Here is an 18,133-nt window from a genome sequence, read left to right on the forward strand (position 1 = left end):
CAGGAACAAATCCACGACACAATCCAGGAACAAATCCACGAACCAAACCAGGAACCAATCCAAGAACAAGTGCAGGAACCAATCCAGGAAGCAAGCCACGAAGAAATCCAAGAAACAATCCACGACACGATCCAGGAACAGGAACCCATAAAAGAAAAAAAAACATAACAAATTAAACATTAAAATAATAAAACATGACAATCAAGGGTTGTACTAGTTTTATTCTTAGTGAATCTGTATTACAATACCTTGTTCCGGGGTCTTCTTGACGTCCGGTGCCACGCCCTGGTCTTCAATCTTCAGGAGGAGGTCCGTCCTCCTCGGCATCTGCCTTCAAAATGAGACGACATAGGCTTTTATAGGCCTATGACGTCACATTTGTCGTCATATGGTTCCCACGGCCCTGATTGGGCCGTGAAAACCATGTGTTTTGGCCGATGTAAAAAAATTGATGACGTCACTTAAAGGCAATGCCAGCACAGCCAATCAGAATGGCTTTGCTGCTATTGCCTTTAAGAAAACGTCATGAAATGACACATGGCCGGACTCACATGGTAAGCCAGCCAATCAGAGCGTGGGAACTCCATCCCTACTCTGATTGGTTCAAGTACCATGTGAGTCCGGCCATGTGTCATTTCATGACGTTTTCTTAAAGGCAATAGCAGCAAAGCCATTCTGATTGGCTGTGCTGGCATTGCCTTTAAGTGACGTCATCAATTTTTTTACATCGGCCAAAACACATGGTTTTCACGGCCCAATCAGGGCCGTGGGAACCATATGACGACAAATGTGACGTCATAGGCCTATAAAAGCCTATGTCGTCTCATTTTGAAGGCAGATGCCGAGGAGGACGGACCTCCTCCTGAAGATTGAAGACCAGGGCGTGGCACCGGACGTCAAGAAGACCCCGGAACAAGGTATTGTAATACAGATTCACTAAGAATAAAACTAGTACAACCCTTGATTGTCATGTTTTATTATTTTAATGTTTAATTTGTTATGTTTTTTTTTCTTTTATGGGTTCCTGTTCCTGGATCGTGTCGTGGATTGTTTCTTGGATTTCTTCGTGGCTTGCTTCCTGGATTGGTTCCTGCACTTGTTCTTGGATTGGTTCCTGGTTTGGTTCGTGGATTTGTTCCTGGATTGTGTCGTGGATTTGTTCCTGGATGGTGTCGTGGATGGTGTCGTGGATTGGTTCGTGAGTAAGCTGATCAACGGGAGTCGGTGGGGGCAAGTAATGGTAAGTTAAATAAAGAAATGTACTTAATGTAACTGTTTTTTGTGTTGCTTTTTCATGTTTTCATTTTTTACAATGCATATCATTTCTTCCCACTGTATGTATGTCTGTATGTATGTGTACAGATATATATACAGGGTAAGAAATGATAGTGTTGTTAAAGCTTCTAATTCTGTATTGTTAATCATTGTGGCTATGCATTGATGTGTGCTAAATGTATTTTATTTTTAGACAGATGTAAGTTTTGGGCTTCCAGGCCGTACAGTAGGATATGGAAAGCCTTGCTTTATTATATTGTAATTGTTGGTGTACTTTTGACTATGTTTTGAAGTTGTTCTCTGTTAGGATAGCTTTAGTTCATTGTGTAATTGGTATGGATGGTATTTTAATTGTTTAGGGATGTAATTGATGTGTGGTAATTCATTGATGGTGAGTTTATTGTATTAAATAATATACTTCTTGTGATGTATGGCGATTTGAGTGGCATTATTGTATTGTTAACATTGATTTGCAGCGTGTACATGCAGTTTACATGTTATGCTACATGTATACACTGTAAATGCAATGTTTTATGAGGCATGTGAGCCTACAGATTGAATGAATAAATGGAATTTGGTTAGGCAATTGGTTTTTATTTCACTGAGGATGTTATGCATAACTGTTGTAGGCATTGCAGGATGGCTTCACCCCTTAATTACCTTTCAGGTTAGTACCCGATAAGGTGATTAAGGGGTTCAGTGTTATGTTAATGATATTGAAATGTTGTGGCTATTTCTAATGTTGGCAACGGACCCCAAGGATGATGCTGGCGACGGAGACTTCTTATTGATGAGGTTAGTACAAGTTTCTTTACATTTTAACGTTATTGAATGTGTTTAATAATGGCCAAATAATGTATTATCCCTATGTGGATAATAGTTATTTGGCACATTATTGTACTGTATGTGCTGGGGGAGGGGGTATTAGGCCCAAGGGTATTTGGTAGGACTCCCCTGTGGGTATTGGGTGAGGGTGGTTGGGGGGCTTTGTGGGGGAGGGTATGTGGGTGATGGTGGCTTAACCCCTTAATAACTGTAGCGGTTAATAACCGCTATGGTGATTAAGGGGTTAGGGGACATTAATTTGGATGTTGTAATTCTTGTGTTTGTTTTGCAGAAGCGGATGGGGCATGGGCAGGATGAAGATGAGGATGGCCTTCATCGTGGCAGTGGGACATGGGTGAGTGCTATATGTATTTAAAGTCTTTATTGTTGTGTATGTATTGTAAATGGACAACTGCACTATTATCCATTTGTGGATAATAGTCATTCTGCCCATTACTATACTGTATGTTGTGTATTGATGCTATGTTTATTGGGGGCATTTGTCCCCAATAAACATGCTACTATGCGTTAACCCCTTCATTGCCTTAGCGGCTATCCGCTATGGTAATGAAGCAGCATTAATGTATTTTAATAATATTGTGCGGAAGCAGGAGGCCCCCTGAGCTGAAGCGCATTTATTTGTGGCTCAGAGACCCCCTGCCTCCCGAGTTACAGGCCCCGGTTTGGGCCATCGGTTACAGTGTGGACACCATGTTTATTGCGGGGACGCTATAAACATGGCGGCGACACTGCCACCCGATGACACATACCGGGGCCTGTAACTCGGGAAGCAGGGGGTCCCTGCTCCACAAAGCAATGCGGTTCAGCTCAGGGGACCCCCTGCTCACTGTACAGTATAATTAAAAAGACATTCATGCTGCTTCATTACCGTTGCACATAGCCGCCAAGGTAAGGAACGAGTCTTTATTGATGTGTGTGTGTTTTATTTATACTGTACATGTGCAGAGGGTCTCCGGAGCAGAACAGCGTTGGTTTGAGGTCCGGGGACCCCCTGCCCCCCGAGATACAGGCCCCTTTATGGGGTGCCGGTATCCCTCTGGTTTGTTTACAGGTCGCGGTCACGTGATCGGGACCTTTAAACGCCGAGGGATACCGGCACCTCATAAAGGGGCCTGTATCTCGGGGGGCAGGGGGTCCCCGGACCTCAAACCAACGCGGTTCAGCTCCGAAGACCCCCTGCACATGTACACTATGAATAAAAGTTGTTTTTAAATACTTTTTTTGGTGCCGAAGTTTGCGCTGAGAGAGCGGCTTGTCTCTCTCAGCTGCAAACATCTATCGGCACCAAAGGCTTATCGGGAGCCTTATCGGGAGCCAGGCTGTATCGCCACAGCTCATCGGCAGCTTTGCTTTCGCAGTGCTTCAGCAGGGATCGGAAGGATTCGGCCCTTACTGAATACTGCGAGGGCAAATCGCCCAAAAAAAACATTTTCGCAATTCGTGCCGAAAATTTTGTATCGGGGCTTACTGCATGAGGCCCATAGAGTACGTATACAAAGGTCTCTTACGTGGGAAATCCGATGAGTACGTCTTGCTCTCTTTGTCCCCTTCTTACAGTCACCCCGTTACCCTGATCTTGCACATCTCGCACAGCTGACACACACTGGTGCTTTTTTTTTTTTTTCCCCAATCTTTTTTTCCTTTATTGGAGGCATATATAAAAAATACAAACAGTTGTTACAGTCGGGTCAAAACAAAGACCGTAGAAGTCATCGGCACATAACTGTTGGATATATTAGCTGCCCCAATAAATCCTTTTCCTGATTATATAGTAGAAAGAGGGGGGGACACAGGGTGGGTAGATAGGTAGGGACGACAGCGTACACACTGGTGCTTTTAACCCACTAGACCAATCTGTTCTGCTCTGTGGGCAGCTACAAGGAAGAAAACACTCTGCTGTACATCTGCCCCAAACCTCCTGCCCCCCATGTCATACAGGGGTTTGGGTGCAGGGAGGGATCACTGATGATATGTAAATGAGCACAATTTAGCTTCCTCTATATTCTAAACATGTATGTTCCCCCTAAAGCTTTTATCTGCCGCATTAAACAGGTTGGAAGTGATCAGGTTTTAGGGACCAGTGTAAATGGGAGGTCTGAATTATCTTATCTTTACTGTACCAGCTAAACGTGGAACTCCCAGCGTGGCCTGCTCCAAACCAGGACCTTTATTTGGAAACAAGAAAAATAGACAAGCACAGCCGGTATAAATAAGTGTATTAAACACCAATATAAAACAATCACTGCTCACTTACATGTGAGTAAGACTACACGGGTGTAGTGGAGCGCGGGCGTGGGAACTTCGGTGGTATACTGGTTACCCGGTGTGTTGGAGGACCTCGCTCCTCTGCTTCTCCGTGGCCGGCGACCTGCACCGGATCCCGGAAGTTCAGAAGTCTCGCGAGAGTTCGCCCCCGTCACTTCCGTGCGGCTTGCGGAGTGTTTCACCTCTATCCAGGTCCCCACTTCTCCTTCACATCCGGCGTCTGCCGTTAGACTGGAGTAGCTGGTTTGCTCGGAATATTGTGCTCCGTGCTCTGCTAACGCAACCATTAACCCTGCGCGTTTCGCTCTATGGGGCTGGCTACTTTTGGTTATTACCAATGTTCCCACAACGGATGTGAGGAAGAAAAAAATAAAGTTTACTCATTTTAGTACGGATAATCCTCTGTCACAAAATATTTTTTTATAAAATTAAATATGCTCTCAATAAGCAATGTAAAATGATCAAAGAAGATCCTATTTTAGTTTGTGTTATAGGTGATAAACCTGACATAATTTTCAAAAAGTCCAATACTCTCAAAAATATATTGAGTTCCAGAATGTTTAAAGAGCCCCCCAAAACAAAAAACATTAATTGGCTTCCCCCCAAAACAACATGGTAATTACAAATGTGGTACATGTGTGGTATGCAAATTTATGGATACAACCAATTAGTTTATTTTACCATGAGGCAGAAGCCATAAAGTAAATGCATTTATAAACTGTAGGTCAAGATTCATTGTATATCGTATTACCTGCACTTGTGGGTTAAATTATATTGGTCAAACCAAAAGGGAATTAAATACAAGAATAAACGGACATGTCAATAACATTAAAAATGCAAAAACTCATTTACAAAACCAGAAAAAACTACTCAATATGCCGAAACATTTTTTATTGTCCCATAATTGTGAAGTAGAACTGTAAGGATTCTGCTCGATCCGTGCCGGGTTTTCACTACGGTCCAGGTTTTCTGTCTCTGCTGCCCTTTCTGCTCACGGTGGCCATTTTGGGTACTGGCAGCCTGCTTTAATAGGCTGCAGTTCCTGGTGGGCGTCGCCGAGCAAAGTTCTGTTCGATCTTCGCTGTCACACATTACCCTTTCGCCTATTTGGAATCCATGTTGCTGACCCCAGACCGTGACCCCGACCTCGCTGCCTTCCGCCTGCCCTGACCTTTGCCTGTCGTCTGGACTCTGCACCACTGCCGCCAGCCCTGACCCCCTGCCTGCTTACAGACTATGGATACTCTTACAGGACTCTGTCCCTGGGCACTGGTCGGTTATTCTGCATCCAGCCCTCCGGGTTCGCTTCCTGATTCGAGACAAGCACCGTCACAAGAACATGTCAAATTTATGGGGCTAGAACAGGTCATTCTTAATAAAAGAGGAGGAGACCGAGACAACATTCTCAAACAAAGGGAACAGTTTTGGATTTATGAGTTGTGTCCCAAAACACCCATGAGTCTCACTGAACCGATAGATCTTGTCCCATTTTTATAGTTTATATGTATTTTTCTTTTATTATGCAAATGTTGCATTTTTTATTAATTGGTTGTATAAAGATTAATTGTAATTGTATATGTAGGTAAATTATGTATTGTAGACTTTTTTCAGTCACTCGTTCTCAATTTATATACTACGTATTTTGAGTTATAATTCTCAATGTGAAAGTACTTTATTGTTTAAGATCGCTATTGGAGTCACCACATCATTTGTTCAATATATACATGTCCTTTGAATTGTTTAATTAAGATGTGTATGATTGTTTAATGAGATGACTGGAAAAGGTCTAGCATTATTCAATTTAACTTTTGAGATGTATGTCATCTGATTGATTGGTATTCAATTAGAAGTAGCAATTAGGGTATTTAATAGATGAGGAGGAATAGGACAACCATCCCCTGGCAAAGCCCCTGAGAGAGAAACGCGCAGGGTTAATGGTTGCGTTAGCAGAGCACGGAGCACAATATTCCGAGCAAACCAGCTACTCCAGTCCAACGGCAGACGCCGGATGTGAAGGAGAAGTGGGGACCTGGATAGCGGTGAAACACTCCGCAAGCAGCACGGAAGTGACGGGGGCGAACTCTCGCGAGACTTCTGAACTTCCGGGATCCGGTGCAGGTCGCCGGCCACGGAGAAGCAGAGGAGCGAGGTCCTCCAACACACCGGGTAACCAGTATACCACCGAAGTTCCCACGCCCGCGCTCCACTACACCCGTGTAGTCTTACTCACATGTAAGTGAGCAGTGACTGTTTTATATTGGTGTTTAATACACTTATTTATACCGGCTGCGCTTGTCTACCTTTCTTGTTTACATTTTCTAAGGTTCCCCCAGGCTGGGGGCTACTGAACATTGGACTACGATACCCTAGTCCAGGGGTGCACAAACTGGGGGGCACAAGATTTTTCTGGGAAGGCGCGGACGGGTGCAAAGGCCTCGCCCTCTTCCCCAAGGCATTTAAATTAACTGCTGGGGGATCGCGTGAGGCCTCTGCAGCACTCCACTTACCGGGATTCAGCCGGCTGTGTGACGCGTCGCCGCGGGCCATGTGACGTCACATGACCACGCAGCGTCATTTGACGCGGATGCAAGGTAGGGGTTGTGCGAGAGCCGGGGCAAGGAAGACAGGGGGCGCAGCAGCTAAAGTTTGCGCTCCCCTGCCCTAGTCCATACAGACTGGGCACGCTGGTATATGGTTACATATTATCCGAACTGTTGGTCTAGTTGAGCACGGTTCATATTGTGTCAGTATCTATATTTACAACGTTTCCACCATTTCAGTACTGAGACATTTAACTGACAAAAGAAGTGAAGAAAGTGCCACAGCGCTGGTTCTTCTGGGATGCCGGGGAGGAAAGCGTGTGTGCGTTTGTGCGTTTGTGCCAATAATAAGGGAGACATCTGAGAAAGGATTAAATTTGGAATGAAAACTGTGCTGTTAAAATGTGTTCCCATAAATCAAAGATAAGTGTTTATTCCAAGAAGAATGTGAATATTTTTCTCATTTTTTTGTTCTCTCATTTTCTCTTTCTTCCTTTATCCAAATATATATATATATTACATTTTTGTCCCTGAAATATGAAATTCTCTATTAACTTACCCGATGAAGGGCCCTGGGAGGTTGATCCAATAAAAGGTCCCCTCTCCCTTCTCCCTCCCCCCCTCCCCCCTCTCCCTCCCCCCCTCCCCCCTCTCCCTCCCCCCTCTCCCTCCCCCCTCCTGTTACTCTATTAACTGGTTAATTTGTTTTGCCCATAATAATCACAGCCGCTGTGTCTGACACCATTTGTTGCATTAACACTATTCTTTCAACCAGTCAGCCAGATTTCTCATGACATCACAAATAGGTACAGTATCTCTGAGGTCATTAAAAGAATGCATTTGATGTGCTGTGGATTGACAACGCAGATTGGGACTTTACGTTGCGTTTACGTTAATGTTTGCAGGAGTTGTGATGCTTCTAGTGACTCTTTCATCTACTTTATTAGGGGGCTAATATCCAAAGTGGTCCCAGAAAGAGTAAGACACTTCCGGGTCTGTAATACCTTTCAATGGACCAAGATAATATCAGTTGTACAAGAGAACCTTGTTTCATTGGTATTTTGGTCCATTAAAATGTATTGTCACCCGCAAAGTATCTTTCTACTTTATTGTCATCATTTTTCACTCAGTTAAGTTCTCAGTTTGATACCACAAAAACTATCATAAATATGCCTTTCCATTTTAAAGTTTTACCTATTCAACAAGAACAACCTTTATTACACGATGCACCCCTGCTAGCAAAGATTTATTCCGTAAACCCCTAATTACTAAGTCATATCGCCGACTCATCAGACTGTCGCTAACACACTGTGTGACCGATCCCAGACAATACGGTGTTCTGAGCTTGTGGGGGAAACATGCTTAATAATTCCCCAAACTGCCACTCAGTGTATGCAGGCAGCATGGGGGGGGGGTATAGCTGTTACTCACTGCGGGAGCTTCCAAAGTCCCTTCCCACATTGCTTTGCTGCTGTGGCTGCAAAGCATTATGGGGAGCGACAGCGATATCCCACACACTAAGGTACAGTTTGGGGCCTTACTAAGTGCGCAGCCCCCACATGGGCTCAGGTCGGACTCACTATACAGCCTGGGAGCCGCCAGTACAGATGTTTTTGGGTGAACCCAGTGATGGGATTCTGCCGGTTTGCACCGGTGCGTGCGAACCTGTTAATAAAATTCACAAGTTCGCTGAACCAGTGTTTCATTCTCTCACCTGTCCAGGTGGCGGGCGGTGGGCAGCTGGCGGCGGTGTCTATCAGCATCTCCCGGCATCCTTACACTGCATACCTTCTCAATATGGCCGCGCCGTGTCAAAAGGCGCCGTGTTGCCATGCCAACGGGAACGCCACATGACGCCTCATTGCTATGGCAATGGGACGTCATGATGTTACGCGACGTCGCATTGTCATGGCAACGCAGTGCCATGTGATGCCGCACAGCTATATTGAAAAGATTTGCAGGGGGAACATGCGATGCCCGAGCATGCTGGGAGACGCCGCCTGCCGCCCGAACCGGTGAGGGGGAGATTTGGGGGAGATCCATCTGGGGAAGAAGTGATGGGGACAGGGGGGGGATGTGAGGGAGAGATCTTGGGCAGATCTGAGGATGCTGAGGGGGATATCTGATGATGAGGGGACTGAGGAGATCTGAGGGGGACTGGGGGAGATCTGAGGATGCTGAAACAGGGAGATCTGATGATGATGATGCTGAGACAGACTGGGGGAGATCTGATGATAATGATGAGGGGGACTGGAGGAGATCTGATGATGATGATGAGGGGGACTGGAGGAGATCTGATGATGATGATGAGGGGGACTGGGGGAGTTCTGATGATGATGATGGGGACTGGGGGAGTTCTGATGATGATGATGGGGACTGGGGGAGATCTGAGGATGCTGACACGGGGAGATCTGATGATGATGATGCTGAGACGGACTGGGGGAGATCTGATGATGATGCTGATACGAAATGGGGGCGATCTGATGATGATGATGAGGGGAACTGGGGGAGATCTGATAATGATGATGAGGGGGACTGGGGGAGATCTGCTGATGATGAGGGGGACTGGGGGAGATCTGATGATGATGATGAGGGGGACTGGGGGAGTTCTGATGATGATGAGGGGGATTGGGGGTGATCTGATGATGAGGGGGAATGGGGGAGATCTGATGATGAGGGGGAGAAGCTGATGGTGATTTTTCACTATGAAAGGGCAGTAAGGTGAGAGAGCCGGTTGCTAAATTTTGGAATCCCACCACTGGGTGAACCCCTTGAATGCGCCTCACGGTTACGGGCCCCCTATTGGGAATCACCGAACAGTTGCAGTGCCTACACCGTGCCATCATTAATAACAGCAGTTCTACCCCTTTCCCACTAGAGGGGGCAATTAGCATTTTCTCTGTTTAAAGTGGTGTTATCTCTTGGGTTAAAAAAAATAATATATATATATATATATATGTATGTATGTATGTATGTATGTATGTATGTATGTATGTAGAGGTATCAGTACCGTGTTAGCCGAGCTTCAATAATCAAAAAATAAATAGATGATACCGGTCTGTGGCTAACAAAATGCTTTTATTTGTGCGAGCTTTCGAGATACACTGATCTCTTCTTCCGGCGATGTTACAATGGTATATATATATATATATATATATATATATATATATATATATATATATATATATATATATATATATATATATATATATATATATATATATATATATATATATATATATATATATATATATATATATATATATATAGTGGTTGACAAATCACCAAAAAATCTACTCGCCACACAAAAAAATCTACTCGCCACCTAGTACCAAACGTGTGCTGCTTGGGCCAATATTTACTCGCCCAGGGGTTAAATTCACTCGCCCGGGGCGAGCAAATGTATAGGTTTGTCGAACACTGTATATATATATATATATATATATATATATATATATGTAAATACAACTGTATGCTCATCTGCATGTCTTAATGTCTTAGGCAGGTCTGCAACCCCACCTTTCACCATTATCACCCAGCACACAGCACTTCCACTGTAGCAAGGGATTCTGGGAAATGACATGCAAATGAGCACACTGTGCCACTTTTTGCTTCAAAAAACATTTTTAACATGGTTCCCTATAGGCTTAAGCTTGCTGCATGGTCACAGCTTTGAGCACAGCCAGGGTTAAGGTGCATACCCAGAAAACCCACCCACAGACAGCTGTTTCGACATTAATGGGTTTCATCAGTGTGGGGTTGGTTAACTGGGTATGCAAAGAAGCTAAAGGATGGGCCAACCATAATACTGAGTTAAGTTATGGTGAGTAAAAAAAGTGACAAAAACCCTCCACAGCAAAGCAAATATGCAAATGTAAATACAACTGTATGCTCATCTGCATGTCTTAGGCAGGTCTGCAACCCCGCCTTTCCCCATTATCACCCAGCACACAGCACTTCCACTGTAGCAAGGGATATATATACATACACAGGAACACCCCGCATTAACGTACGCATATATACATACATACCCCGCATTAACGTACGCATATATACATACATACCCCGCATTAACATACGCATATATATATATATATATATACATACCCCGCATTAACGTACACATATATACATACATACCCCGCATTAACATACGCATATATACATACATACCCCGCATTAACGTACGCATATATACATGCATACCCCGCATTAACGTACGCATATATACATACATACCCCACATTAACGTACACATATATACAGGCATACCCCGCATTAACGTACGCATATATACATACCCCGCATTAATGTACGCATATATACATACATACCCCGCATTAACGTACACATATATACATACCCCGCATTAACGTACGCATATATACATACCCCGCATTAATGTACGCATATATACATACATACCCCGCATTAACGTACGCATATATACATACCCCGCATTAATGTACGCACATATGCATACATACCCCGCATTAACGTACGCATATATACATACATAACCCGCATTAACGTACACATATATACATACCCCGCATTAACGTACGCATATATACATACCCCGCATTAATGTACGCATATATACATACATACCCCGCATTAACGTACACATATATACATACCCCGCATTAACGTACGCATATATACATACCCCGCATTAATGTACGCATATATACATACATACCCCGCATTAACGTACGCATATATACATACCCCGCATTAATGTACGCATATATGCATATATACCCCGCATTAATGTACGCATATATACATACCCCGCATTAACGGACGCAATGGGTCCAGAGCATGTATGTAAAGCAAAAATGTACTTAAAGTGAAGCACTACCTTTTCCCCACTTACCGATGCTTCGGTACAGGTATTGAGCTGGTATTTCTGTTCAAGACGTGCTGACAGGCGCATGCGCGAGGTGCCGTTTGCCTATTGGGCAAGGGGAATCAGCGCGTCATTACTACAGCGGTCTGTAGGGCGGAAAAAGTGTCCATACTCGCGAAATGAGCTTACACACACAGGGGTATGGGGCTATTGAAATATATCCTTACTCGCGAGTGTACTTAGTGAGTGTCCTTAAACCGGTATGTGTATGTGTATATATATATATATTTTGGACTAGGTTTGAAGCAGGGGGTATTCGGAGCTGAACCGCGTTAACTTTATCTCCGGGGACCGCCTGCTTCCCTAGATACTTGCCTCAAAATTAGCAGGCCGGGCATGGCAAATGTCTGTTTAAAAGTCGCGTGTCTCGCGGGCCAATAGGAAGCCGGAATGTCATCCCTTGCGGCTTCCTATTGGCTGGTGTGACGTGCGACCTTTAAACAGATTTCAGATACCATCATCACCTTCCGATGTATCTCACAGGGCAGGGGGTTCACGGAGCTGAGATTCACACCCCCCGGAGACCCCCTACCGAGGCGGGCGGGGAATTAAAAAATAACATTTTCAAAGAGAAATAAATAAGTTTGATAGAGATAAAGCGTCAGCACAGGAGGCCCGAACAGTCTGCTTCAGCACCAGTGGCTCAATCAGTCTCTGCTTCAGCACAGGTGGCTCAATCAATGGCTTAGTGAAACGCGTGGGAGGAGAACCCCCCTGTTTTGTTTTGTGTCCCCAAGATGTTTTTTATGTAGTTTCAATAAATATTTGTAACTTGGTTCCCACCAGGTGAGTTGTGAGTGCTCCGTGGCTTACCTGGCTGTCCGCCAATCCGTTCCGGTGCTTTTGGCATACAACAGCACCCCAGCAGAGGTAGTCCCAGCAGAGGTAGCCCCAGCAGAGGTGGTCCCAGCAGAGGTGGTCCCAGCAGAGGTGGTCCCAGCAGAGGTAGCCCCAGCAGAGGTGGTCCCAGCAGAGGTAGCCCCAGCAGAGGTAGTCACAGCAGAGGTAGTCCCAGCAGAGGTAGCCCCAGCAGAGGTAGTCCCAGCAGAGGTAGTCCCAGCAGAGGTAGTCCCAGCAGAGGTGGTCCCAGCAGAGGTGGTCCCAGCAGAGGTGGTCCCAGCAGAGGTGGTCCCAGCAGAGGTGGTCCCAGCAGAGGTGGTCCCAGCAGAGGTAGCCCCAGCAGAGGTAGCCCCAGCAGAGGTGGTCCCAGCAGAGGTGGTCCCAGCAGAGGTAGTCCCAGCAGAGGTGGTGGAAGCCAATACTGTAAATGAATTCATAAAATCTTCAGAGAGATGCAAGGGAATATTAAATATGGGAAATGTCCGAATCACATTGGGTGTGAGGCTTTACTCCACCGTATGAAATAGGCAGGTTATGTGATGTACATACGGTATCCTTCTCTGTCATATATATCAGTATCAGTCACAAGTGAGACGTCTGTGTCAGGATTGTCACTTCTGGGGGGGGGGGGGCTGGGGAGGGGGGAAATGGGCAAATACATTTTATTATTAAAAAGTGTATTTTTACCAACGTAGTAAGAAAATATCCCAAATATTTTAAGTCGAATGTAAATTAAATGTAAGCAAGGTAAACAAATATTTGTTAAATTAAAACAGTTATTGGAAATGTTAACATTTTTAAATGAGCATTATTTATTTTTCAGGCATTATGAACCTTATTTATATTTATATTTCTAACGTGCTTCTTTTTTTATGGAAAAAAACACTTTGTAAGCTCTGCGGGTCAGGGAATTCCTTTCCTATTGTCTGATTGTGTTTGTTGCACTTATTGTATTATAATTCCCTGTGCCGTCTTATTTGTAAAGCGCAGAGTACAGTGTGGGCGCTATAAACATAAAGACATACATAGAAAAGCAACACAAATGTTTAACAAATGTGGAAATCCTGTTTCCTGATCCATCTCTCTATTATCAGACATAGATGAATGCCGGTACGGTTACTGCCAGCAGCTGTGTGCCAATGTACCCGGATCATATTCCTGCACATGTAACCCTGGGTTTACTCTTAACTCCGATGAGAGGTCCTGCCAAGGTATGTACACACGATAATGCAAAGCGGCGGGCCTGCTGCTATCTTCTGACAGCCGGGATGTAGAGATAACATCCCTTATGTAAGATGTAGGATCACACGTCGCTATGAAATTCCCAGTACTTTTCTTGGAAAAATTATTGATATTACCAATTTTTTTTAGGTGCCGTGTCACGAGCAGTGAGTGCGTGACTTGTGTATGTGACGAGGGTTAATACACACAGCTATCCAGCTGACACACTGTATCTCCCTGCGGGGTCCTTAAAATGAGGAATATCTCCGCTCAATCCGTCACAATATAGCGCAACTCGCTTTCACCACCAAAGATCATTTTAAAAGTCTCACCTCTAAGGGTTCTTTGGAGCCCTGTTTAGGAAGGAAAAATATGATTAACACAAAAAAACCTATTGTAGCAAAATGAATCAAAAAATGCAGTTACTGTCTGTAAAGCGTGCAACGTTCAATTAGCGCCCAAATCAGTGCGTATTACATTTTAGATTTAATATACAGAAGTAGTACAATGCTTAGTTACAGAAAAAGAAAATTGCAACAAACATCCAATATAATAATTGCAAACCGTTAAAGCTGCAGTTCAGTCTTTTTTTTTTTTTATTTATTTTTTTACTTCAATAGTTTCATGTGTGCAATCTCTAATTACCTAAAGAACTGCATAGCTGCCGGTCAATTCGTTCTCCGTCTATTGATCGGCAAAGTTTGGCGACATCTTTAAATATGGGGAATGTAAATTGTTGCTATAGGAACAAGCATGCTTGTTAAAATAGAATACAAGAAAATTGGTCTTTCAAAGTTGTTCTTTTTAAAACAGAAAATGCTAAAAGTATTTTTTCTTACTACAGAACTGATTTATTAAAAAAAACAAACACACATGCAGGATATTGCCTGAACTGCAGCTTTAAATAAAAACTACACAGTCAAAACAGAAAAGCTAACATACGTTAGTTACCACGTAACAATATCTGTTCCATCCAAGAGGTCGTGGAGATGGGAATATGAGAATCCCAGCGTCTTGTTGGCATAGAACACTCTACTGTTGCACTCTAATTTCAAATTCCAAATGATGGTTTATATCCTAAAACCCCGGCATCGGGAACAGAATTAGTCCACCTGCTGGTGATATGTGTCCTTAACTCCCACTCAATCTCTAATGATTTTTTTTAGGGCTTGGGGAGAGAAATGTTTATTTTGAATTGAAAATGTCCGAGTACAAAATTACCCCATAACTTTCATTCTATAACTGCTAAAATGATGGGACACACACTAATGTGTTCGGATGATCAAAATGAATGTTTCAACATCTATTTTGATAAACCCATTTCCATCTCTGATGGACAAATGGATATCTCGTATATGCAGTCTAACAAGTCCAGCATCTTTGGACTTAATTGAAACAGCCAAGTGTGCCGATCAGCAATATCTATAGTAAATGTGTAAGGAAAATGCAAAATAAATATTCTCACCTTGTGCATCTGGCTGGGGGACTTTTGTCTCTTTGAAGGGGACACCTGAGGCCTCTGGTAGTTCTGGGTACTGTCACCAGACCTCCATAATATAAACATATCATTTTATTGGGCCATCATTGACAACTTACTATAAACAGTTGTGTTGGGTTATGGCTTAATCACCCCACAATCCCAGATCAGGGAACTCACCATCCCTCTCCCCCCTCACCCACCACCAGGAAACTGCCATTTCAAAAATGTTTTTGTTTTACTGACCAATTAATACCTCGGACAGTTTGACTTTACATGGAGGAAAAATGGGTCTTTTAAAAATATACATTAACCCTTTGTGTACCGGATTACTAAAATAGTGAATATTTAAATGGTATTATCGTAACGACTTTTAATAAACACTGCTACGTCAAAGTTATTCAATAATTTCTCCTAAACTCAGCAGTGCTACTGAAAGTGTGGAATTGTCGCAGCCCGGGGGGATAAGTTAAGATGCTGGATCTATAAAACGATCACATTTTTTTTTTTTAAGGTTCAATCAGGACAGGTTTTTGTGAACCAGCAATATGAAAACAGGGACAGACGATAACAATTTTCAAAAATGAAATGTGCGGGTTCAAAATCCGAGCTTCGTTCTTTCTGAAGTTTACGCTCGAACTCCTGAACGTACTTTTGAATTTGAGCCAAAACCCCCAAAAATACGAAAGTTTTTTTCAAAAGGTTCCTGCTTAGTTTCGTTTGTTTCCATCATTTAAAAAAATTATAATCTTAAATCAAAACCCGAAGTTCCAGGAAAACCAAAACGTGAAACATGTACAAACAAAAGAGGTGAAAGTGCCACTTGTGCGAGCGGCATTCCCGAGGCCAAACACTGCATTGTAACGCCACATCTCGCAAAGTCAGACTCTGCCCGCAGGACCCGTGTGCATAAGGGTTCAGTTAAAAATATAAAACAATTAAGGATGCGCTCAACATATAATGTGATCTAAACTAAACGAACAGGTTACAAATAATGTATATGGCATATATTTAGCAAATAAAAATACTACTTGTGGTGCATTTGCATGTATCAGACAGGTCACAAACACGGTTTCCCCATGATCGCTTAGCAAACAGCGCTTCCACTGCAGCCAGGGATTCTGGGTAATGACAACTTTTTTTAACCCAGGCTATGCTGAAAAATCTGTGTAACACGTTTATAGGGATCCATGTTACAATGGATTAGAAGCAAAAGGTGGCACTGTGTGCTCATTTGCATGTTATTTCCCAGAATCCCTGGCTGCAGTGGAAGCACTAAGATAATGGGTAAGGGCAGGGTTGCAGACATGTCTGAGCCGTGTGAATGTGCGCACACGTGGGATTATTAGTTGCTGTACGGTGCAGGGTTTTTGACACATTTTGTTCCCACCGTAACTTTTGTAATGTCTGGCATAGATTGGTCGGCCTTTCCTTCTGCTTGGTGACGGACGAAGCCGCAGAAGAGATGCAGATTTCAGAGCCAGTTGTTATTTCAACCTGTTATTCAGCCCATGTTATTAAATCCGCCTGTGTACAGTCTGCGGAATACAAAGCATTCAAAGAAGTAGCGCCTGGCGTTTTCTGCTGAGCTGGAGACGGAAAAGCTGCGTAGTGTGTGAGGAATCCCAGTGCTTACAAACAGCGCTATTGTTCTCGTTCAGTAATTATGGGTTTCCTTATTACGCTTTCGTACACTATTGCAATGCGGTGACCGTGGTGTGGAGTCATCGCGCTCGGCCAAGTTTAACCCTCTCACACCCAGACGTTTCTGAAGGAAATGAACACAGGACCATGTTTACTAAGCCATGCTACTCCGTAAAACACTGTGTGGCCCATTTCCGTGAATATGCTGGAGGCTGCTTTATGGAATAGCGGCTTAGCAAACAGGGGGCTCAGTGTCCAGTGTGTCTCAAGGTACAAGAAGATGTAATGCTGCACGCCAAAAATAATCAAAATACTTGCAATCACCGGTGCTCCTGTTCCAGGGAAACCGGTCCAAAAAATCCTAAACTTGAATGTAAATAGATGATCCAGGCACGATGAATTTATTATGTCAGAACAGCACGGCGTTTCCACCTGCAGAGGTCTTTTTCAGGTGTCTGGCATACCGAAACAGTAAAGAGTCTCCATATCTATCTATCTATATATATAATCAAAACATAAATAGACGATACCGTTCTGTGGCTAACGAAATGCTTTTATTTGTGCGAGCTTTCGAGATACACTGATCTCTTCTTCCGGCGATGTTACAATGAATGAGGCAAGCAAAAGCTATACTATAAACAGTGTCTATTGGAATGTTATCTGTGCTGGTCCTTCCCCCGGTGTGGATGTGTTTTATGGCTGGAGGTGTCAAAAGGTTACTGAAAGCAAGGGTTGAAAGAGTGTGTGTGTGTATCAGTGTGAATTAACATGAATGGAGAGCCCACAGTATATACAGTGCTTTACACAAGGTGTGTGTGGAGTGGGAGCGGATATAAATGGTGTGGGTGGGTGTGGAAATGTGAGAGTTAGTAGCATAACTAAAAGTGTGTGTGGATACTATGTGGTCCCTATTGGTGTATAGGGATGGAAAAACAAGGAGTATAAGTATGTGTGAGAGACAGCTGTGTGTGCATATATATAGCACAGTATGTACAGATATGGCCTATAGCGCTCATGGGAAGAGTGTTCACTTGTGTCAGTAATGACTCATAAAATTTCGATCTCTGTTTAGGCCACTGCTAAGTGTCCCGAACAGTTGCATACATTTGTATT

The 18,133-nt window shown here is 43.6% G+C and overlaps 1 protein-coding gene across 5 annotated transcripts in view; it reads left to right on the forward strand.

Annotated features, from left to right (window-relative positions):
* The window catches only part of FBLN5 (fibulin 5), a 49,123-nt gene that overhangs the window by 22,246 nt on the left and 8,744 nt on the right, over positions 1-18,133 (forward strand). For all 5 annotated transcript variants that reach the window (XM_075614532.1, XM_075614533.1, XM_075614534.1 and 2 more), the window contains one exon: positions 13,773-13,889. In XM_075614532.1, coding sequence (XP_075470647.1) covers positions 13,773-13,889 — 117 coding nt within the window. The remainder of the gene's footprint in view (positions 1-13,772; positions 13,890-18,133) is intronic.

The sequence above is a fragment of the Ascaphus truei genome, chromosome 9 (genome assembly GCF_040206685.1).
Source record: "Ascaphus truei isolate aAscTru1 chromosome 9, aAscTru1.hap1, whole genome shotgun sequence".
Taxonomy (NCBI): Eukaryota; Metazoa; Chordata; class Amphibia; order Anura; family Ascaphidae; genus Ascaphus; species Ascaphus truei.